Consider the following 24440-nt stretch of genomic DNA (forward strand, 5'->3'; position numbering starts at 1 on the left):
GTGTCATTTTAGCTCAAGATTAGATTAGATTCAACTTAAGTGTCATTGTGCAGAGTACAGGTACAAAGCCAACGAAATGCAGTTTAGCACACTATTTGAGCGACCAATAGCAGGTTGGGGAGCTGTACGTTTAAAATATCAGCTGACTCATAGCGTGAAGTTTTCATTCCGAACTGTGCACCAATCACTGCATTCCAGACAACCGAAAGAGAGTGTGTGGTGTGTGTCCTCCGGAGTGAGTGTGTGTGTGTTTTTGTAGTGACGTCATTAGAACCGTGTCTCGCGACGCTGCAGCCATGGAGGAAGTAAGAGGTCAGGACTGTTTCATCTAAAAACCCTCATTGATTTACTGTTCAGTAATTTATAAATTAACGAACCGATAACACGTAATGGAAACGCTGTCAGGCGCTTTACGACTAATATCTGTCTGTCGTTGAAAAGAGAATCATATGCGAAACCTCGATTTGAAAGTTATGGAGTGAAATACTGTAACTTGATAGCTAGCTAATCTTAGCTACACAGCATCTCCAGCTTGCTCTTTAGGGGGAATCATTTAATATAGCTCAGCAGTGGTCTGGTGTTGAATGCAGCTGAATTTGCGGTGTAGCCTGTGAGCTAAATAGTTATTTAATGTCTTTTAAGGGAAGATCAACATTCCTCAACGTATGTGGCTACATTACGACCAGCTGTGGTGGTTGACACACATGTTGGCTAGTTTCAATGAATATTGCATATTCGTCAGGGGAAAACGAGCAAGGGAACGTCGCAAAAGTTTAGCTAGCTTAACTAGTCTAACGTCTAACGTTTCATTGATTTTATATAGGCAGTGGGGTAGCGTGACATATGAATGCAAGCTTTTCAGAGGTGTTCGTAAAGTTAGGCATGGTATCGTTTTGTTGTAACATTGCGCTGTAAATATATCCTAATATGAAACGATGTAAATTGCCCCTGATATAGCGTGCATATTTCCGCCGTGTGATGATGCCAAGTGCTGTTGTTTCCGTTGACTCACTCGTTTAGACGATCAAACATAGAACTTACATTACAATAAACCATTTCATTATATGATATGTGTGTGTTTTACAGTATTTCCATTATCTTGTGTGGTGCAAAAATACGCCTGGGGAAAATTGGGGCTCAACAGCGAAGTAGCCAAACTTGTTCTTGGTGGAGACCCTCTGGCGGTTATCGAAGATGACCAACCGTATGCGGAGGTGAGAGTTCCAGTTGACGTGGGTTATGTTTGTAAAACGTTTGGTGAAAAAATAGTTAACTGCTTCAACAAGGATGCCTTTTCTGTTTTAGGATTGGCTCAGCTTCTTAAAAGAGATGAAATTACTGCACGTTGACACCCAAAAACATGAGAATCAAGTGCTGACATCTGGGACTATGCCCAGAGTTTCTGGCGGGCAGGGGCTCAAATTTGTAAAAAAAAAAAAAAGACACTTTAGACTTTAGGACCAACAGGGCAGGGGGACGGCCTTTGTTTAAATTTGAGCCTCTGCCCTCCCGGAAGTCTTTACACCAGCTGTAAATATAACATCTTTTTTTTAAATGCCCTGGAACCAAGAAGCACGTGCCAAAATTCCAAAATCCACAAGTCACTTTACTTTCACATCATTAGTACTTTTCAGATTGCCGCCTGAAACTGTAAGCTGAATTTTGTTGTTCTGTGTGTTTTTTTTGTGATAAATTAAAAGAAACACCCCCCTTCTCAGTTTTGGCATGGTGCCCTGTCTTTTCAGGGTACATCACATGTTATTCTTTTTATAGCTGGTGTAAAGTTTATTAAGATAACCATTGGGAAATCTCCTTGAGTCAGGCATGCAATGCCTTCTGATGTGATCACATTGACCTGTACATGATTAGAGGAGGGAACATTGTGTCAGTATTACAAACAGCGTCTGTTCTGTAACAGCAAATTATACAAATGGAAAAGTCATGTGGAAGTTTTGATTTTTGTGAAGTATTGTTGCAGAATTCGCTGACTTCACAGAGTAGTTATTTTGTAAGGCTGTTTAATATATTGAGAATATTCTGTTGCTGTCCACAACTTTGTGAGCTTTGCATCTTGGTTGGCTTGATTGTAAACTTTTGGTATTCACATCCTAAAAACTAATTAAAGTATACATTTTTCCCAGCTGTGGATGGGGGCTCACCCCAAAGGCGATGCCCTTATCAAGGACAATAGGATATCACAGAGGACACTGGGCCAGTGGATAGCAGATTATCCAGGCTGCCTGGGGTCAAAGGTCAAAGACACCTTCCAAGGACAGCTACCCTTTCTGTTCAAGGTTCTGTCAGTAAACACTGCATTGTCCATCCAAGCCCATCCCAACAGGGTAAGGAGAGAAACTGAGTTTCAGTATGGAAAGCTACAGAGTGTCCTTCAGGGAAAGTTGAATAAATAAGCTGCATTTTGGATTCTGTGATCCAGTGACTGTGATGAATAGTAGTGTGTGCAACTGGCATCCATTAGTTTCTAGGCTGTTGCGCAAGTTAACCTGTGGTAGCGTGTGGTAGTGGTAGTGTTATGCTCAGACTTACGGGTCTGGGAGTGTTAGCCTGGTCTGTCACTGTTGCTCATTTAACTTGAATGGATACACTTCTGTTCTTTTGTGCTGGAAGTTGCTCTGGATAAGAGTGTTTGTCTAAATGAATGTAATGAAATGTAATAAATCATAATTTTTGCATGTCATGCCTGTTTAAATGGGGTTACATGTGGATTAGGTGTTAGCGGTACAAAGATGATTATTTCATTTTAATGAAGTAGTGGAACATGAATGCTTGCCTTGGACTCTTTGCGGATGGTCATGCTTGGTAATGATGTGCGTTGATTTTGTTGTCCTAAGGAGTTGGCTGCAAGGCTCCATTCCCAGTTTCCTGAGCATTACCCAGACAACAACCACAAGCCTGAGATGGCCGTCGCGCTGACACAGTTTGAGGGTCTGTGTGGCTTTAGGCCTGTGGAAGAGATTGTGGGTTTCCTGAAATGTGAGTACCTTTTGTTACGAGAAATAGTCCGGTCACACCCAGACCTACCCTTCCCAGACCTCTGGTTAGTTGTGTTTGGTAACCTGTAAGTAGTAAAGTGGAGTGCTCTAACATGCCTAAGTGTGTGTGTGTGTGTGTCTCTGTCTGTCTGCTTGGGAATTTAGTAAATCAAAGCTAATGACAGTGCCCTCCAGGAAACAGTCACACAATCAGACCCTATAAAAACTGAAAGTAGATGATGGGGGTAGCAGTGTAGCATAGGGGTAAGGAGCAGGTAAGGTTGCTGGTTCGATTCCCCGCTGGTGCGCTGCTGTACCCATGGGTAAGGTGCTAAACTCAGAATTGCCTCGGTAAATATCCAGCTGTATAAATGGGTAATATGTAAAAATTGTAAAGCATGTAAGTCACTATGGATAAGAGCATTTGCTAAACCACAATAATGTAATACAAGAATAGTCACCTAGATGAGGAGGAAAGTGTATTCTCTCTAGAGAGGCCCGGTACTGTCTCTGTGTCTCTGGAGACTGAAGTGGGGGCAGACTACCAGGGAATAGGTCCCTCATGGGTCTTTCCATTTTAGTTACTATTCATGCTAAAAATGATTAAAAGAAAAGGAAGGGGCCAAAAAATCCACTCCCTGCAAAACAAGAACTGAGGTCTTAAGCATAGGTCTGCATTTCTCAACACAAACAGTAGCATCGCTGAATCCAATATGCATTGTTAAATCAATATGTTAGTTTTACTCCAGGATGGCAAAAATGATAAGTAAATGAAAAAAAGTAAATGTACTGCAGGGTCTGTGGGAGGTACGTCTGTCACAGAGTACCAAAAATAAACTATGTGTGTTTGAGGTTTGTTAAACATACACTTCTCACAGACACAATTTCTGGTATGTAGTCATAAAGTTTCTGTCACTGAAAGGCATAAACCAATTATATATATATATATATATATATATATATATATATATATATATATATATATATATATATATATATAATAATATATATAAGCCCAAAGTATACAAAGTACATTGGTTGCACTTACTGGTTTTTTATTCTGTTGTATAGCATAAGAATGATTTTATTCAAGTAGTGACAGTACTTCTCTCTAACCACAAGATGGCGTCAAGATACCACATTTCATTACATTATTTTTGTTTCACTTCATGCTCTGGGTTATGAGCCCTTCTCTTCCACTCTGCTACATTTCTGCCTTAATGATCATTTAGCTATAACTAATTAGTGCAGACTATTAATGTTGTTCTCTTCTAATAAAGGATATAGCCACTTACCTTTTATCGGCAAGCATATGCACCTTTTTTACTACGGTCATTGAACGAGGGAACGATGATTTTATTTTATGTAGTGACAGTACCTCTGTGTTACCACAAGATGGCACCAAAGGACTACATTTCATTACATTATTTTCGTATAGCAGACACTTACCCAGAGCTACTTCCACTGGCCACAGTTTTTACATGTCATCCATTTATACAACTGGGTATTTACTGGGGCACTTCTGGTGTAATTACCCTCCCCAAACACACAGCAGTGCTCTAGCAGGGACTTGCACCAGCTTTCAGATATGAGCCCTGCTCCTTACCGCTGTGCTACACTGCCATCGGTAATGATCAATTAGCTATAACTAATAAGTGCATACTCTTGATGTTGTTCTTGGTCTTGCCTGCTGTAATAAAGGCTGTAGGCACTTTAGGCACCTTTTATCAGCAAATAGGACACCAATTTTATCCAAGTAGTGACAGTACCTCTTTGTTACCACCAGAGGGCACCACAGAACTGCATTTCATTACATTATTTTCACTTGGCAGACGCTCTTATTCAGAGCGACGTACATAGGTTACATTTTTTTATATGTAATCCATTTATACAGCTGGATATTTACTGGAAAGGCACTTCTGTCTTACGCAGCAGGGTGTGTGCTTTAAATGTGATTATATCTTCAGTACCTGCTAGGCCCAGACCAAATCAGAGCTTTGAAACACCCACAAATACTGGAACACAGCACAGTCTCTGGTATGTAGTTGTGATGTTTCTATCACTAAAAGATAAATAAAAAAAAAATATATAAGAATAAATAATGTAAAAATATATAATATAAAAATATAACAAAATATATTGGTTGCGCTTATTTTTGTAATTGTATAGCATACGCGTGATGTTATCCATGTAGTGGCAGTAGTAGTGGTAGTATTAGTGACTGTGTTACCACTAGGGGGCACCAAAGCACTACATTTCATTACATTTTTTCAGTTGGCAGACGTTCTTATGCAGAGCTATTTCCGTAGGTTACAATTTTTATACATTATCCATTTATACAGCTGCATGTTTTCTGAGGCACTTCTGGGTTAAGTATCTTGCTCAAGGGTACAGCAGCAGTGTCCCAGTGGAGAATCGTATCAGCAAGCTTTCTGTTATGAGCCCAGGTCCTACTATGCTACAAAGCCACCGGTAATGATTAATTAGCTATAACTAATTAATTATTAATTTGTAATGAAGGGTGTAGGCACTTAACATTTTTCAGCAAGCAGGAACACATACATCTTTCTTAGCATGATCATAGTATGATTGGACAATGGTATCCAACTAGTGGTAGTACCTCTGTATTACCATAAGATGACACCCAAGGCACTACATTTCGTTACATTATTGTCATTTAGCAGACACTCTTATCCAGAGTGTCTTCCATAGGTTACAGGTTTAACATGTTATCCATTTAAAATAGTGATCTACCAAAACAGTCACAAAATAGCCCCCTGATCAGTGGCTGTTCATGTTAGCATGAGAGTGAAGGGTGTGTTTCAGATGAGCTTATATCTTCACTACTAGGCCCAGGCCAAATCACCATAAAACACCCATGACCATTACAACACAAACCGTGTGTGTGAGTGTGTGTGTGTGTGTTGGTCTGTATATCAAAGGCCGATCATAGGTATTGTCTATATATATAGACAACAACACGATAATAGGTGTTGTTGTCTTATATTTATCCTTGCTGAATCACCAACAATCAAGGCACAAAATAAATACTCATACTCATGTCACTCCAGTCTTTTCAGCATTCTTGTCAGAGTCACCAACGCTGTTGTTGTTTATTTTACGCATAGTGTTTTGGGTTATGTGATCTAGCAACTGATGGGAGTATGTTATGGCAGTATACTTGGCTTTCCTTGTCTAGTCAGGTTGGACATGTTAACTTGTGTTAGTGCTTGAATGCTGTTATGCTCACACTCACTGGTCTGGGAGTGTTGTGAGTCTGGCCTGACACTGTTGCTCATTTAAATTGAATGGATACACTCCTGTTCTATTGTGCTTGAAGTGGCTCTGGATAAGAGTGTCTGCTAAATGCATGTAATGTAATGTAATGTCATGTATGTAATAACCCACAGCCGTGCCAGAGTTCCACGCCCTGGTGGGGAACGAGGCGGCCGAGGAGCTACAGAGTAGTGGGGGGGATGCCGTCCGCTTGTCCCTGGCCCTCAAGAAGTGCTTCACCAGGATGATGAACTGCGAGAAGAAAGTGTTTGTGGACCAGCTCAACATGCTTGTGAAGAGGGTCTCTGAGGAAGGTGAGAGCTGTGGTTTTGATCTAGGCATCTTTGATCTTTGGCACTGACGCCTGCTTATATGTGGTTAGTGGTGTCCTGTTTATGCATCTTTGTAAGTTCCTCTGGACAAGAGCATCTGCTCTATGACAGTAATGTAGTGTAATGAATACCAACCAAACTCGTGGTAGTGGAGGATGTAGTCATTTGAAAAGATATTGTCCCACCTTTTTCGATGTTAGGGAATAAACTCCTTTTAAGGAGGATGGATTCATTTTATTATATTTTTTTTGAAGACAGCATAGGAACATGTGGAGTCCTTTCAGCTGACGCCTTAGATTCTGACACAGATGGTTTTGAAAATGTCAGCAAGGTTGCACAGGAGTGGAAAGTTCAACTAACTGGTTTACTGATTGCAGTCTCTGACAAACACTATTGAAAATAGTGACTTCTGTTTTTGTTCTCTTGTTAGAAATACCCAACGGTGGTTATTTCCAGGAAACCCGATTCTGACACTGATTATTAGAAGGGCTGATTGTGTATAATTTTTTTTTTTCATACTCGTAGCGGCAGCAGGAAAGGACACATCAGGAAGTAATGGTGAACTGGTGCTACGGCTACACTCGCAGTTCCCTGGTGACATTGGCTGCTTCTCCATCTACTTCCTGAACCGTGTGATGCTTCAGCCAGGGCAGGCCATGTTCCTGGGGGCCAATGAGCCGCACGCCTATCTGTTCGGAGGTCAGAGTTTAGCATGTCAGCATCTGTCCGTATGTCCTGGAAATTGTAATAAAGATCAATGCAAGGTTTGCCGCAGTGAAAGGCAAAGCAAAAGAATGCATATCTGTGTACCTTTTTGGTCTACAGGGTTTCAAGTAGTTATTTTCTTGGCAGTTTGGAAATTCTGTTTGTCTGAACCATGCTCTACGCTTCTGTTTTCGTATGCAATTACATAGTGTATTGTAAACTTGTGTCACTGTAACCTCTTAGCGTACTCGGAATAGCATAGAGATTATATGCATAATAATTTAATCTAATATGATACGTGTGTGTGTGTGTGTGTGTGTGTGTGCGTGTGCATGTGCGTGCAGTAATGCCTCTCTCCATGTTATCTGCCTGCTGTAGACTGTATTGAGTGTATGGCCTGTTCGGACAACACTGTACGCGCGGGCCTGACGCCAAAGTACATCGATGTCAACACACTCTGCGAGATGCTCAACTACACTCCTGCCCCTGCTAGCGCCAAAATCTTCCCCTCCATCCAGGATCCATCAGACCCCTACGTCTTCGTGTACGACCCGCCAGTACCCGACTTCACGGTCATGAGGATACAGGTACTCCCCCTCTCCCCCAATTTCCTTTGGTCAGCTCAGCTCAGTTTTCAGATTTCAACACATAGATTATTAGAATTGCAGTATCCATGGAAATGCATAAGCCTTTGCCTGTTCTTTTGCTGAGTAACCGGTATCTGGTTAATGTTGAGGTCTCTCCATCTCTCTCTCTCTGACTGTGTGCAGGTTCCTTGCTCAGTGAATCTCTCTCTCTCTCTCTCTGACTGCAGGTTTCTTGCTCAGTGAATCTCTCTCTCGGTCTCTCTCTCTCTCTCTCTCTCTCTGTATGTGTGTGTGTGTGTGCAGGTTCCTTGCTCGGTGAATCTCTCTCTCTCTCTGTGTGTGTGTGTAGGTTTGTTTCTTGCTCAGTGAATCTCTCTCTCTCTCTCTCTCTCTCTCTCCGTGTGTGTGTGCGTGTGTGTGTGTGTGCAGGTTTCTTGCTCAGTGAATATCTCTCTCTCTCTCTCTCTCTCTCTCTCCGTGTGTGTGTGTGTGTGTGTGTGTGTGTGTGCAGGTTCCTGGCTCAGTGATTGTTCTCTCTCTCTGTGCAGATTCCTGGCTCGGTGAAGCAGTACACAGTGGCCCCGATAGACTGTGCTGGGATCCTGCTGGTGGTGCAGGGTGAGGCCACAGCGACTGCGGCCGGCGGCCTCTCTGACACAGCTCTGGGGCGGGGCTCCGTGCTCTTCATCTCGGCCAATGAGAGCGTGGCCCTGCATGTCACCTCTCCCTCTGGCATGACACTCTTTCGTGCCTGTTGTCTTTTGTAGCCTCTCCTCTCCCGTCCTCTCTTTCATCCCAGATCCAGTACCCAGAGTGCCCCTGGCGTTAGCTGAACAGGGATAACCTACAGCCACGTCACCAGGGCTTTTAGAAATCGTACTGTAGTTATAGGATTCTAAATCTCTCTCGCTCTCTCTTACACACACACACACAGATACACACACACGCCACACACACATACACGCATACAGACACACACACACACACACAGTTTGTACATATATTGCTGTGGGTCATTCTCTGTTTGTGTTGGTTTAGCTAGGGATATTGTTGCCATGTTAAGCGTGCACATTGTAATCTAAAATTTTCTTCGAACAGTATGTCCCTCACACCTTCCTCCGAAGGCTGTTTAAACACAATGGTTCTGCTTGGGTCTGCATTTCTTATGCACTGTAATGGCAAAGCATGGGGAGCTACCAGAGTTTGCATCCAGTTTAGAGGGAAGAATGATAAAATGACTCCCTCCGGCACACAGTCCTTTCCTAAGTTTGAGAATGAGTTACCCGAAATTAGAGAGTAATTATTCATCAGCATATTATTATTATTATTTAATGCATTTGATTGCATTAAATATTTATTAATATTTAATCCTTAACGTTTGAACTAAGAATTAAATTTTAACAGTGTTCAGCTGTTTGTGCATGCTACTTAAGTGATATCAACTGACTTGTTGCACAGTATACTGTAAATACATATTAGTGTCAATTTGCTTTAATCACACTGGAATGTACAGGGAATTGGAAGTGCTGCATTCTTATTTAGCTGGAACATGTAACCCCATCATTTGATGTGACCTACTAAATCCAAGTACTGTTCGGATGGGTTTTCCCACATTTGCAGAAAGGGATGTAAGAAATGCATTCATAGTTACCGTCAGATTATTTGTGAATGGGTAGTGGGGTCCCTGGTGTCCTGACTTGAATGCCATACCTGCCTCTTTCAGCCTTGCCATCTAATCACTACTTGGCACAGATGGCTGAATAAATCTTTCCCTGTCCACATCAGTGGCTGTGCGGTAAGCATTCTGCGGGGAGATAACTCATGGGGGGGGGGCACAGTATGGGGGTGAGTCACCTCTCTTTTACTGTAAACCACTACAATGTCCTTGAAAGATGATCCGCACATGCCATCCACATCACCTACCAGTTCCTGACCCTGGCTTTCGTGGACCCCCTCAGTGATATGATAACAGTGGGGGAACTCAATAGCGTGTCACAATGGAAATAGAACTGACAGAGGCAGCATTACAGTTCCAGAGGTGAACATTCTGGAATACTTTGGCAGCTGACAGGTGGTGTGAGAGGTAACTGAGGGGAAAGCTTCCACAGCGACTCGGAGAGAAAACAGGAAACTGGGAAAATATGAAAGCTGATACGCAGTCCGCAAGGGAGGCTTCGTGTCATTATTGGGTTTTGTCTTGTAGTGCTAGTGAATTAGTTGTTTACAGAGGTGAATAAAGTCCTGAAAGGGGAGCTGAGACTGACTTTCTCTGTGGGATTCTGTGTTAAAAAGTGACGTGTTTCTGCAAAGTGGTGTTGGGTAGTCTTTGTGTTTCCCTTAAATGAAGAGACAATTTAGAGCGCCAACACTTGGAGCATCGCCTCTCCCATACCCAACAAGAGGAGTGCCAGTTTCAGTTTCACAACCTCCATGAATGAATAAATGGGCATTGGTATTAGATCAATTTACTGTTACTGAATCTTTTTTTTTGTGTCTGCTGACAGGTTACGTTGAGACAATTTGCACTAGAGCCCTGAGGGTATAAAATGACTTATAAGGATTATGTTGTCATTTGATCCAGAATGTGTGAGACTTTTGGCCACTGCCTTGCTGAATACACTAGTTCGCAGGTCTGAGCAATGAGAGAATGCTTTCTCCTGCATAGATCTAGGATCAAGAAGTGAATTGTTGGAATGCATTTGCATTTTGAGCATAGCATGAGTCTGTAAAGAGAAAATGTGTATGTAATAACCTGAATAAACATTGGTTCAGTGATAATTATGGTTTGGATTCATTCTTGGTATTCTCAGTAATATATCTATCTGTATATATGCACACATATATACAAATACATATATGCATGTATTTGTGCACATACATGCAAAAAAAAAGTACTGCATGTGTAGTGTATGTTTTCTGAAACGCTTTTCCGCATTGAGCAAATCCATTCCCATTGCAATTAACAGGCCATATGAAATGTAATGCAAATAGCTAAATTCAGTCCTGTTTCATGAGCCAAAGCAAAAGAGTGAGAAATAGGTAATAATTATGAGAGGGAGATGTTTTTGCTTGGCAGAATGACACATTCCACTACGAATGTTGTTCCAGGTTTGCTTTTTAATAAGCTGATGATTATTTGTTCATAAACTTGTTTTTACAGCCATAGACATATATTTTTTTTCAGCTTTTTCTTTTTTTTTTAAGAAATATTACACAAATTGCACTTTATACATACGACTGTGGCCAGAACAGCACACACTGAAATACAAAGCTCAAATCAGATTGGGGCATTCTGCACAATCTTACAGGCGATGTGGCCAGTTAAAACAATAAACATGATTACTATTGCATACATACATACATACATGCATTATATATATATATATATACATATGTAATATGGGCGACCCCCCCATATATATTATATATACATATATGTGTGTGTGTATGTATGTATAGCATACAGAGGATAATATATCCTTTTTACAAGAGGTACATATTCAAATTTACACTCCTTAGCATAATCATAAATTACTATTATATATATAGATATATATAAAATAGCAGAGCATGCCTTTTCCAGTGATTAGTACATTCACTTTTGCAGGATGCCAAAAACAATGACAAACCTTCGGGAACCGATGCCAGCTTTCATTAGGCAGGTAGGAGGTGTTTGACTAATTTGGGCGGATTATTTGTCACCCTAAGGGGCCCCCCCGCGCCAGCAAGGGGGGGAAGGGGTGGCTTGCAGACAGCACTTACTGAAAGCTGAGCGTGATGTTTTTTTCTTTTTTTTGGGGGGGGGGGGGGGAGGAAGGGAAGGTCACCTGCCACCACACTTGAGGAATCTACAAGGTTGTACCCTGAAACAGCAGGCACAAAAAAAAAACAGCACCTCTCGGTGTGACTTTTAACACAGAGCGGACACTGACGAGTTAAAAAGTCCTCACCGCCACCAGCGTGTGACCGGGAGACGTGGACACAAGAAGCAAGCAGGTGTGCGATAAAAATCATCTGGGACCGTTTTCAAAAAAATCAAGCCCAGTCCAAGACTGCGACGCTCCCTGGAAAGGATTACGATTGAGAATGGAGAGAGGCGTCAGGCGGTTTTACTGCAAGCTGCAATCTGGTGGAAAATACAAACGCAATACAATAATACACTGTTTTCAGCAGCAAAACGGGTATAGGAAGGATATACACTGGTCTATGCATTGAACTGGTCATTTTTTTTTGTACTTACAATCCAAAATGTTACCTTTAGACCACACAGTTAAATTTGGAATATAATATACTTTAGTTATGCCTTTTTGGCATAATGGCATTTCTAAAAAGCAATACGGAATTCAGCACCGCATCAGAGTGTTCCAAACGGTCCTTGTTGATGTCTCTTGTCAGCAGACTACCACGGAGTATCGAGTCACATGCGCAACCATATCTGGAAACAAAACAAAACATAAATGGCTTGGTCTATCCTAGTGATGGTGCTCCTACAAAAACTGAGTGGCTCCTTTGTAAGTGTCAGATGCTTCATATTCAGATATTGCACAGTCTAATGTGTGTATACAAAACGGGCCATCCAGGCCAAAATGGTTTTTATAGTTGATCTGAAAGACAGCTACACTTCAAAGAAATCTTAAACGGGCGTTGGCCTACTCGGCACCAGTGACGGTGGCTCTAAATCGAACTAGACGATGAACCTCGATGGCTGCTACACCTGTGGTTATCAGGGGTATTAGCTTTCCCCTACGCCGTAACGCTACCTCTACGGTGCCAACATAATGGCATCTAAATCTGTGTGTGTATGTGTTCACTCGAGCGTGCTCCAGTTCGTGTGTGTGCCACGAGAGATCTCGTGCAGTTTCTTTTTTAGATAATCTGATTATTTTTTTTTTTTTTTTTTACATGCTATATTGCGTTTAGCTCGCCTGACTGCCAGTCTGACGGCTAACGTTAGCCTTTTAGGCTAACTGTGAATTCATCCCCAGATTCAAGGTCTAACAGCACACGGCTGCCCATATTGCTACAGTATGAGCGCTTTACGTTTCTTTCCACCCCTCTTTGCTCCCCTGATAGTGGGAGCTGTATAGTCCGTTGCTCAAACAAACATCACACTCCTCATTTTTTTTTTTTTTTTTTTTATACTGCAGTCTGCTCTGGGGTCTTGGGCCAGGTCAGCGTGGCCCCATGTGTGTTCGAGCATGGTTTATTTAGCAGCATGCTGCACACACCTCCGGAGCTTTGCGCTGGCAGACGCGCAAGCAGCCGTAAGACGTGTGCTCCTCCACCAGGTGGCGTATTTCAGCCTGATGCAACACCGGAGCTGAAGCCTCAGCAGTGATCAGAGAAGACTCGCATTTGAGAAAATCAGAGAGGATCTCATATGGAACCCTTTTGACTGGGGCTGATTTACACATCAGCTGAGCTCACTGAGGGCTTTCCAATGCTGGGTTCGCTGGGGGTTTACTACGTTTTGAGTTCTCCCCCAAAATCACCCGTCAGCTCAGACTGGATCACCCTGTCCCTGTGAGAATGGCTCAGCTGTCTGCTCAAATGAGAAGAGAGGAGGGGAGGAGCTGACGTTCAGGACAGAAAGCATCTCGAGTTACAATGATGGCACAAGAAACACACGAGTGGCCCCTAACACTCCGACATCTGGAGTGCTCTGCTGTGGAGCTACCGGCCACTCGGGAAACCAGATATACATCCAGACAACTAGAGGAGCTGTTCTCTTGCCCGCACAATGATTACGGAGGAAACCATGAAGAGCCGAGAAGGAACAGGAACACTGCGGACTTGGGTGGCCCACGAGGACACGCAAGAGATTGGTCCCCGCCCAGATGCCAACCTAGCTTAAATACCTGTGCTTTTTTTTTTTATTCAGGTCGCACAAAAAAATAAACAAACCACACGTAATACTCCAGAGCAGCCGAGAAGCCACCTTGTTTTGCCAGTCCGGGCCTGCAGTGGTGGAGCAGGATGGCCACCGGACAGGGCCCGCTGCATGACATCATCACTTCATGAGAAAGCTGCGCTTCACCTGTCTTCAGTTCAGTTAGGAGTCTTTTTTCATATCGGGGGGGGATTTCAGGTTGGGCAGCACCTGGTTGCAGGAGCTGGAAGCCTCTCTGGCAGCTATGGCTGGACCGTGGATGCTCCTTCTCACCTGGCACAAACACACAGGCAGTAACGGCCTGGATGGGTGTGACTCTGAGGGCAGTCTGGGACATACTGGCTGGCTGCCCTCGGCGAGTACTGACTGCTTGCCAGATCCAAATCCACAAACCCCCCCAAGAGAGGGGACTGCCATTAGGGGCTAAACTGCTACAACTGTAGAAATAATAACAATAACAACAAGAATAATTGTGACAAGAATAATCATAATAGCAATGATGATAACAATAATATAATAACAATAAACAATAAAAAAAAGAGACGTAAAAGAAATTCAAGTCCTTTTGTTTGGTTACTTTTAGTTTAACACTGATGTCTCACAGAAAGAGTGGGATTTCGGAGAAACGCATATCCGCACAAGTGGGGGGGAAAAGGCATTTTGTTATCTACGTGCATCACCTTACATTGAGTATGGCGGTCAAACAGTGAGTGCTGTGGTTATATAATGACAATGGATACTTAGCAGGGATCATCCTGGAAGGAAGATGCCAGCTAAGCTGGTCCCTTTGATGGCCATATTTTCTCATGAAATAAAAAAGCAGCACAAACTCTGAACACACAAAGTGGTTTTCACAAAATAACAAAAAACAAAACAAAAAAAAAAAACATACACACATAACAATAAGCCAACCCCATACATATCTCTCTACAAAATACTCAACTAATGACAGATATAAATATTGGACTTTGACTAAACAACAGTCACTGGTGTTCTGACTTTATACACTTTTTATATTTCATAATATATTTATATAGCTTTATATATTCCACATTATTAAAATCTATTAAAAGGGGGATAGGAAAATTAAAACAAAACAAAAACTGTGTAATGATGGAGCATGCTGCTTCACCGGACTGTTCTGTTCTGTAAACCTTAAAGCAGCCAGTCTTTTAGCGTCAGTCCAGGATGTTCGCACAGTCGACGGATCTCTCTCTCTCTCTCTCTCCCGTTAGCCTTCCCACAATCCCGCATTCCAGCGTCCGCGGCCAGAGAGCCGTGAGCCCGAACGGCCGCTCCCGGCGGGTCACCGCCGCAGTGTCCCCCCTGTTCCCTTTTCTCGGCGGGGGGGCCCTGAGAACCGGGTCCCCTTCCTCGCTGGGTCCTCTCGCCCCTCCCCTCCTGCCTGCCGGCAAGCGCTCGGCATTCTGGGATGCTTCTTGCTCCTTGCAGACTGGGACAGGGAAGGGAAGAGCTGGGTGCTGAAAGAGTGATGGAGATGCCCAGGGTGGTGTCAGGGGTCAGGGGGTCAGGGGGTCAGTAGGGTGTGTGGGAGGGGGGCAGGGGCAGGCCCTCTCTTTTCACACCATGAACTCGTTGCTGCCGTATAACACCAGCTGCTGCGGCGAGCTGAAGTCGGGCTCCCTCTTCCGCCCGCTCCCGTCGGGGGGCTCCCTCGGCCTCTGGGGGGAGCTCTTGGCCGTTTTCAGCTTCTGCTTACCCTTCTCTGGGTTGAAGGTGCCCCGGCTGGTGAACTGGGCCCTCTCCTCGCCCTCCTGCTCGGGGCCGGGCGTCTCAAAACTGTCATTGGGCGGGCTGGACCGGAACAGGCCCGAGGAGGGCGACTTGGCTCGGAGGCGGAAGCGGCGGGCGGGGCCGGTGCCGGCGCCGGAGGGGTGCAGGTAGGAGGAGGAGACGGAGGAAATGGTGGAGCTGGAGTCCATGGAGTCCAGGGAGTCAGGCTGCCGACGCAGCGTCCTCCTGCTCTTCCCCTCTGACTTCTTAGGCCGGGCGGCGGCCAGCGCTGGACCTCTCTCTGCGGAGACAGCACGACAAGAGAGGAGGTCATGGCATAGAACGAACGAACGAACGAACGAACGCACGCACGCACGCACGCACGCACGCACGCACGCACGCACACACGCACGCATGCACGCACGCACACACACATACACACATACACATGGTGTATGTAGCTTAGTGGTTAAGGAGCAGGACTTGTAACCAAAAGGTTGCCGGTCTGATTCCCCACTGGGGCACTGCTGCTGTACCCTTGGGCAAGGTACTTAGCTCACAAGTGCCTCAGTAAATATGTAGATGTATAAATGGATAACATTTAAAAAAAAAACTGATGTAAGTTGCTCTGGATAAGAGTTCCGGATGCTGTGGATGCCAGTAATGTAATGTAACACACAGTCTGAGCATGAAGTGTGTGTGTGTAATAAATGTGATAGAGGTCTGCACCTCTGTGAGTGTGATCCGACCCTGTGTTCTTGTTGCACAGCTCACTAAAATCACCAGTGTTGTTACCAGCTAAGATAGAAGCAATTTGCCCCCCAGCTCCACAGGCAATGGTGCTTGCTGACCAAGTCTCAGGAAGTGAGTTCACCACTGAAACTTCCATGCTATCTGCCACCCAACGTTTTTTTTTAGCTCTGCTACATGCACACACACACACACACACACACACATGTATATATGCAGCCTCACCAGAGAAGTCAGAGGTGGCTCCCTCAGAGTCCACATTAAGGTTTTCGGAGCTGTCTGCTGTGCCGATGGAGGCCTCAGACTCCAGCGTTTCATCATCAGAGGCCCGAGGCTCCAGAGCCAACATCTCGAAGGTCAGCTCCTCCCTAAAGATGCAGACGCAATGGAGTCATATACAGAACCTAGAGTCTTTGTTCTTATACCACACTGTTTCTGAATCCAGTCTGTAATTGCAGATGTGCACAGGTTAACCTGCGGTATGGCTTAAATGGTGCAGTGCATTCACTCACTGGTCTGTATCTGGGAGTGTTGTTAGTCTGATCTGACACTGTTCACGTAACCTGGGTGGTGCCACTCTTGCTCATTCAACTAGAATGGATACGCTTCTGTTCTTTTGTGCTGGAAGTCACTCTGGATAAAGGCACCTGCTAAATGTGAAGCTAAATTGGGGGCTCGTCCGGGATCTGAAGATTTTTTGGTTCCGTTGCTTTTTTTTGGTAGGGATATTTCTCCCACTTTAGTATATATGTAGCATGGTTTTTTTCTATGCTGCTTGCAGGGTTAGTGTAAGAGGCACTTGCCAGTAACCTTTAAGAAGGTCCAATTTAGAAACATACTTGGTGTGTCCAACCTTATCAGTACAGTCATTCATTCTCGGCAGCGAGTATGAATCTACTTTTGTTGGGGCATTTACTTTTCTATAATCAGCGCAGAACCTAAAGGTCCCATCGGGCTTAGGAACCAATAAGCAAATGCAAATTCAGCGTAGCCGGTGTGATGGCGAGTACAGTACAGGAGCACGCAACTCTAGCCTGCCCATTGCACATCTGAGCATCAGTTGGATTCTGGGTTTGTGGTTCTCACTTTTCCTTCTGCAGGCTCTCGATCTGCTCCGTCAGCACCCTCTCCTCCTGCTGCATGGCCACCTGCTGCTGCTCCGACAGCTCGGGATCGCCGCCCGCCTCCTCACCCCCACTCTCCTCCACCACGTCCGTCACCGACGGCAACCGCGGGCTGACGGGCGGGGAGGGCGTGTGGTAGCTGGTCCTGCGCAGACGACCTTTGCCCTGTCACACACACACACACGCACACAGTACAGTTCCCATTTAGCTTGCTTTTCTTTTGATATGTTTGTGGTCTAAGGCCATGATATGTATACATGTGTAGTATTTTTCAGGACTGGGATGGTCAACAGCCACAGTGTTCCATAACAGCTTCATGTTTACAAACTCCCTGCTATTGGTTAATTGAAAGGAGAGGTCTCAGACCTGCCATGTCTGTAACCTCCACCCAAAACCCCAATCTGTGTTCTCAAATCCTGTTCACATACAGAGCACCTCTTAAGATAGCCCTAAACACTTTGGCTGCTTGGGAACCCAGCTCTGAAAAATCAGGCAACAGGTCACAGCTACGATGCAAGTCGCATGGAGCATTTCTCTAGACCTGACAGACACTGCAGCACACGGATGAAGACAGACTTCAGACCACAAGCCAAGCCTCCATATAAATAAACACATGGCATCAAGAGACCAAACACAACTACAGAAAATGTCAAATGTCTGTAATGACACGGCCACAGTCTCCTGATATTTGCAGAACTGATATAATCACTAGGGCCGACAGTCATATACAGAGCTGCAATCACTTCCTGGTGTACAGTTCCTCAGTTCTGATTGGCAGCAGATGTCAGGGGCAGGCTATGAGGGTGGAGATGGGCAGACGTACTCGGACCCGAGACTCCAGGTCACACACGCATGCTACCCACTCGTCCCTCATGCAGTCCCATCAAGTACAGAAAAGCAACCACAGGGGCTGTCATTAGTATGTATTACCTTCTTAGCGGCGTTTGGCTGCATGTTATGAAACAGAAAAGCGAAAGGAAAAAAAAAACATGAAAATAAAATGGTAAAGGTTAATAGGGTTAGTTCGACATGAGGCTTTGACCTCTCAACCACTGGGTGGAGTTTGGATGAGAAGACTCGACTCATGGAAAGACACATTACCCACACACTGAAAGCATGCTTGGTTGTCACTGGCGACACGTTGTTGACAATGATTTGAGACAGCTGTCACCTAGCTGGTCCACCCTAATGGATTATTCACATATAGAGGGAAAGGCTTTCTCCTGTTACTATGACCATTACCCTGTTAACAAGTCTGCTGATTGACCACATTATTTCAAAATTTATTTCAATTTTGTATTTGTATTTACCGGAGGGTTGCTAATTTAAATCCTAGCTGTGACATTCATTGTGCTCTTGAGGATGGTATTTAACCCTAACTCTTTCAGTACAATATCCAGCAGCAGAAGTAAAATGTATGTGATGCTGTACACAGAGAATGTCAGCTTAGCAAATAGTCATGTAATGCAATAATGGAACAATCCAACCACAGAGCTTCTATCTCAGTTTAAGAGGAAGACAGCCTAGAACTGACTGTACATATCTTGTACGAGCACACAGGTTAAATTAATCTGATCAAGTACATACTAATCAAACAAAGAGCAATCACTCTGCAAGGGCAAAGTGAAAATCCACACTACGCGCTGCGAACGCTGTGAGTTCATAGCTAATATTAAGAGCTCCAGCTGCACAAAGTAGATGCAATTACATCGCGTCACACACTAACCAGACAAAATCAATTAAAGCATTCTCATCAATAATAAATCTACTATCCACTATCTAGATGTAGAAGAATGGGTGACAATGAGAGACAAGACACTGGTGGGGCAGAATGTTGAGACGAACCGCAGGAGAGAGTGGAATACAGAATAATAACTTCCTGTCGCTCTCAAACACTGTACGACAAAATGGTGACTGGATTATAACCGGGCAGCTGTGTATATCTCGCAACCTCACTGGTGCTTCTCATTTAAATGCACAATCGACAGGTAACCAGCCATTGTTACATCAGCATGTGATTTAAAATTCTTATACACACGCCCCTCCCCAGCACAAGTAACCTGCACAGGGTCTATGTAATAAGGGGTGATCACCATGTACAGACGAGTCAGGGGTGAACCTGCCATGAAGGCCTCGATTAACGTTTCCATGGAGATGAGCTAGCTAACAGCAGCGGACAGAGAGAATCTGCCTGAGGGGGCGGAGATAAGGGCGTGGCCTGGTGGACAGTAGGAGTGGAGCGGTGTGAGGATGGAGAAGACACACGGAGAGCTAACACAGCACAGGGCGAGGCGGGGCAGGGCGTGGCTGGGCGGGACGGGGCGTGGCGCGGCGGGCGTGAGGACATGATGAGTGACAGTGCCACAGGGAGATGGGCGGATTACATGGAGTATACGTACCGGGATGGCACTGCGGGTTATGCTCATAAATCTAACAGCGATTAGTACAGGTTTCTGGATTAGGAGAGGAATGGGGAGTGGGGGGGTTGGGAGAGGAGAGAACAGGCTTAGTGTAAAGTAGGAGCTACTGCTAACTAAAAGAATGGAAGAAAAGTCACAGTTGAGGAATAAGTCTGGAAGGTGGAAATGGGAGGAGTCTTCATGTCCTCGTACTGGTCTTCAGATGCTCCTGGATCAGTGGATATCTACTCCACTGCTGCTCACAGAGAATCAAACCACTTTAAAAATGAATACATCTCCCTTTGGTGTTCATTCTGCACAGTCTATTATGTGTTGTGTGCAAAGAGATGGCATATTCATACATAGAATATATTAGTGTTGTGCCTGCCATCCAAAATCCAAACAACAGTTAGCAAGTAACCAACAGTATTCAAACACCTTTCACACAGAACTGGAGAAACAAAAAGTTTTTTCTATGTCAGTCCACTGTACGTTGTCTTGGTGTATGCACAGGGGAAGTCTGCATTGTGCAGGTCACTGGAAGATTGTGATGGTGACGGCAGTGAGATGCAGGAGATTAGAGGGAATTAGCAGGAGAGTTAAGGGGTCAATCCACTACTGAGACAAGTAAAGGAAATTACATGTAGAGGAATGGACATCCGAAAAAAAACCCTGTGAATGAAGAGGGTCTGTCCATCCCAAGCTCTCCAGAACTCAGCACTGATCCCTGCTGGGCATTCTGCATAACGGCCACTAGGGCGGCAGTGTGCCACAGATGCTTAGGGGATAGGACTTGAAAACTGCAGGTCATAAGGTCAAATCCCAGCTGGGGCAATGACAATGCACCCTTGAATAAGATACTTAACCTGTATCGCTTATGTGTTAAATACATCCGATATTTGGTAAATATATAAACAGCTGATATATAAATATATATAACTTACAAATCACAAAGTCTTCTGTAGCACAAATAACAACAACAACAGTAATAATAGGCAATTAAATCAAGGTTTAAACTAGAAAATCGGAAGACACAATGGATCTGCAACACCCACTTCCTCTGCAGTGGCAGTTGACAGAAGCCTTGTTGCCGACAGCTTTATCCTCCGCTGATCAGCCGGTGAGCGCGTGAGCTTCAAAGCTGTCTGCTGCTCATGGGACTGACCTCTCCCTGCCCGCCGTCATCCCCTACCACACACACACACACTCACTCACACACACACTCACTCACACACACACTCACACACTCACTCACACACTCACAAACTCACACACACACACACACACACACACACACACACACACACACACACACACACACACACACACACACACACACTCGCACACCGAGAGACTTACCATCGACCTTCGGATCAGGGTCAGCCTGCTCTTGGCTTTGTTCTCGGCGAACTCCAAGCTGTTGATGTCCTTCAGCCTGGCTTTGTACTTATTCATCTGCTCTCCGATGATCAGCTCCACACACCTGCAACGGGTTCAGGATCAGGTTCACGCACGTAGGTGTGACGCAACGAGACACAGCTGGTCTCAGGTCATTTCAACCCAAACACGGCATGGCACAAGAAAACAAACGCTACCGAGGCAGTACAGGAGGTCAGACACAATGTAGGACTGTAAGTAACCATACACTGGTGGTCTGCTTGCTAGCTTCAGTATATTTTCAGAGTACACTATATAATAATTCACTGCTAAAGTGAACTTACAGTATCCCCTGTGTCATCTCTAACATAATACAGATTCACTGTGCTAACGGTCAATGAACAGCATTCAACATGTCATTATGTCACCTGCGCGGACGACGATGCCTTTCTTCCTCACACTTTATTTCCCCTTTATTTAGCCTTATTTTTGAATTACTGACGGTATATCGTAGCAGGCGAATCTCACTTTGAAAACCTCTGCCTTTGCGGAGCAGCGCTGAAGTCAGACAAATCAAATCCTGTGACCCGAGTCACGCACAGCAAACCAGAGTCAGTCATCCATGCGAGTCAGTCATCCGTGCGGAAGGAAGCCAGATTGTTGCACCACTGTGGGATCCCGGTCATTGTCAGCAAATGACAAAGCCAGTTTTGAATTCGAGAAGTCAGGCTCAGTCTGCATTCGAAGTGACCGCCTCGCCCACTGAGCCAACCGCCCCCCCCCCGCTGGCAATCCCTAACTCAAACACAGTAACACGGCCCTGCACCCTATTCTACTGTAATACAGCGGCACGATGCGTGGCGGTTTCTTAGGTAACACAGTCCCAGAAGTCACAGTTCGCACTGGGCTGCTCAGCGGCAGAGTGTTCTTACGCGGTGGTCTTGCCGATGTCCTGCACGCTCTGCAGTGGGTCGATGGTGTCCGGGCAACGCAGGATGCAGGGGGCGAAGACGATGGCAAGGGCGTTGGCAGACATGCGGTTGGTCTCCTCCTGCAGGGCGATCCTGGGAGCCGCCACAGGACACATAGCATCAGTGTCACACGTACCGCATGGCGCTAGCAAGACACGTGACACGAGCAGACTCTCGGAGATGTGTCCAGACAGGTGCGTCCTCTACTGCCCTTACCTGACCAGATGGAAGACCAGGCGCTCCAGGGTGTTGAGATGAGTTCGGCTGAGCTGGTCGATCACAGAGTACACCCCTCGAATCACCTCCTTCTTATCCTGCAGACCTGGAGATTCAACAGCACGCAATTGCACAGTTACAGTTACAGCAGAAATCATGAGTAAAAAATGCGTATCATAAAAAACACAGACAAATGATGAATTATTTTTTCCTCTCATGTTTTAGTTGAAACCATGGCCACCACATCCACAGAGAGGCACAGACACTTACCCATGGCTCGGAGGAATTCTTCATACAACTCAAAGGTCATGAGTGGATTTGGCAAGTCACGCAGCCACTGCTTAAAGACACTGGCGATGACATGGATGTTGTAGTCATCCAGATTCATACTGTTCACATCTAAGGGACAGCAACAGCAGAAAGCAATCAGGCACATGGTATGGTTTTCACTATGGGGTTACATACACAAGCTGACAATCACCAGTTGTTTCTACACAGCGCTACATACACAAGCTGACAATCACCAGTTGTTTCTACACAGCGCTACATACACAAGCTGACAATCACCAGTTGTTTCTACACAGCGCTGCAATCACACCACTGTGTGGTGGCTATAGTGGTTAGGCAACTGGAAACAGAAGGCTGTATGTTTGAGTCTTAAATGGGGAAGTAATGTTGTACCCTTCTTCAAAGCGCTTGACCGTAATGTTCTCAGTAAATATTACATTACATATGCTATTATTATTTGCATTTAGCAGATGCCCTTAACCAGAGCGGCTTATACTACAGTTATAGTTCTTTACAGTTATCGAGTTATATAGCTGAATATTTACTGAAGCAACTGTGGGTTAAGCACCTTGCCCAAGGGTACAGCAGCAGTGTCCCAGTGGGGAACAGACCCAGCAACCTTTCGGTTACAAGCCTTGTTCCTTATCCACTATGCTACACTGCCGCCCACTGATATAAACAGAACTCTGTGAAAGCTAAAGTAAATTAAGTTGGACGAAAGCATCCAAATGGTAACGTAATACAATCATAACCCTAACTCTACCTGTGTCCAGTCCCTGCTTCAGCTCCTTGATCTTATTGGTTGAGCCGGACTTCCTGTAGATGCCCTCCGTGTAGAGCCCGTGCATTTCGATGTAGTTGATGAGCTTCTCCACCACCAGGGGCACTGTCCTCTCGTCGTTGGTCAGGCGGGATAGCTCCACCCCAAACTGCCGGGAGGACAGCTCAGGGTCGTACTGCACCACAGAAATATGGACACGAGGAAAGACGGACATTGCGTCAGAATTGAAAAGACACAGCTTTAGAATCCGTTCACTGGTATTAAGTACTCACCAATCTAACATCATAATAAATCAAAAGGTACTACTCACATCACTATAAAGACAGTAACTGTTTATCCCCTGTATTTGCCAGAAATGTGTAAAATAATTATTATTTCTCTGGATCCTGTCCTCAGCCAGGTGGAACATAAATGCAACCACTGCAAGGGGGTGGTGCTTACCTTTTTACTGCACTTGGTGGTCATCTTCAAGCAGCACTTCCTGTGGCAGGCGTAGCGACACACTAGAGAGAGAACGGAGAGAGTCAGGGCCACTCTGTTTCCTAGCCGCACCTGGACAATAACCTGCCCCTCTGACTGCCCAGCAAGCCGCCGCCGCATCTCTGAGAGGGGCCGCAAAGGGACGGCTAGTCAGGAACGGCTGACGGCAACGCTCCTCTCCCCAGTCAGGAGGCTGGCGAGAGGGAGGAAACTCGCTGTCTCAGACACTGCTCCGAGGGACCATGTAATGCCCAGATGAAGCCATGAGCCGAGCGGCAGGCAATCTGATTACCGCGCGTCATCTAGAGCCGGCCCCGCCATACAGAGAGTCAGAGAGGGCGGGAACTCACGCTTGCAGACGCAGGCCCTGTCCATCATCCAGATGAGGGAGGAGCAGAACTCGCAGTAGGTGGGGATGCTGTACTGCGTGGACTTGAAGATGTGGCCGTTGTGCTCCTCCACCTGCAGGGGGCAAGAGAGACCGGGAGGATCAGCACTAAGGGCTTCAGTGTCTCGCCTAAGTCAACACTTTTATGC

At 45.1% G+C, this 24440-nt stretch overlaps 2 protein-coding genes across 2 annotated transcripts in view; one reads left to right on the forward strand and one right to left on the reverse strand.

Moving 5' to 3' along the window:
- The first annotated feature begins 254 nt into the window (after nt 1-254).
- mpi (mannose phosphate isomerase) lies at nt 255-10598 on the forward strand. The gene is made up of 8 exons (XM_036535090.1): nt 255-312; nt 1087-1214; nt 2142-2342; nt 2853-2994; nt 6404-6583; nt 7127-7300; nt 7685-7893; nt 8442-10598. The coding sequence occupies exons 1-8, from the start codon at nt 297-299 to the stop codon at nt 8658-8660; spliced, it is 1269 nt and encodes a 422-aa protein (XP_036390983.1). The 5' UTR covers nt 255-296; the 3' UTR covers nt 8661-10598.
- A 4263-nt stretch (nt 10599-14861) lies between these two features.
- Nucleotides 14862-24440, reverse strand: part of myo9ab (myosin IXAb) — a 171574-nt gene continuing 161995 nt past the window's right edge. The window contains exons 35-44 of the mRNA XM_036535787.1: nt 24254-24365; nt 23865-23926; nt 23406-23598; nt 22625-22753; nt 22355-22460; nt 22100-22231; nt 21150-21273; nt 17354-17556; nt 16493-16635; nt 14862-15818 (exon numbers count right to left, since the gene is read on the reverse strand). Of these exons, the coding sequence (XP_036391680.1) occupies nt 15364-15818; nt 16493-16635; nt 17354-17556; nt 21150-21273; nt 22100-22231; nt 22355-22460; nt 22625-22753; nt 23406-23598; nt 23865-23926; nt 24254-24365 (1659 nt within the window). The 3' untranslated portion in view covers nt 14862-15363. The remainder of the gene's footprint in view (nt 15819-16492; nt 16636-17353; nt 17557-21149; nt 21274-22099; nt 22232-22354; nt 22461-22624; nt 22754-23405; nt 23599-23864; nt 23927-24253; nt 24366-24440) is intronic.

This window comes from Megalops cyprinoides, chromosome 8 (genome assembly GCF_013368585.1).
Source record: "Megalops cyprinoides isolate fMegCyp1 chromosome 8, fMegCyp1.pri, whole genome shotgun sequence".
NCBI lineage: Eukaryota > Metazoa > Chordata > Actinopteri > Elopiformes > Megalopidae > Megalops > Megalops cyprinoides.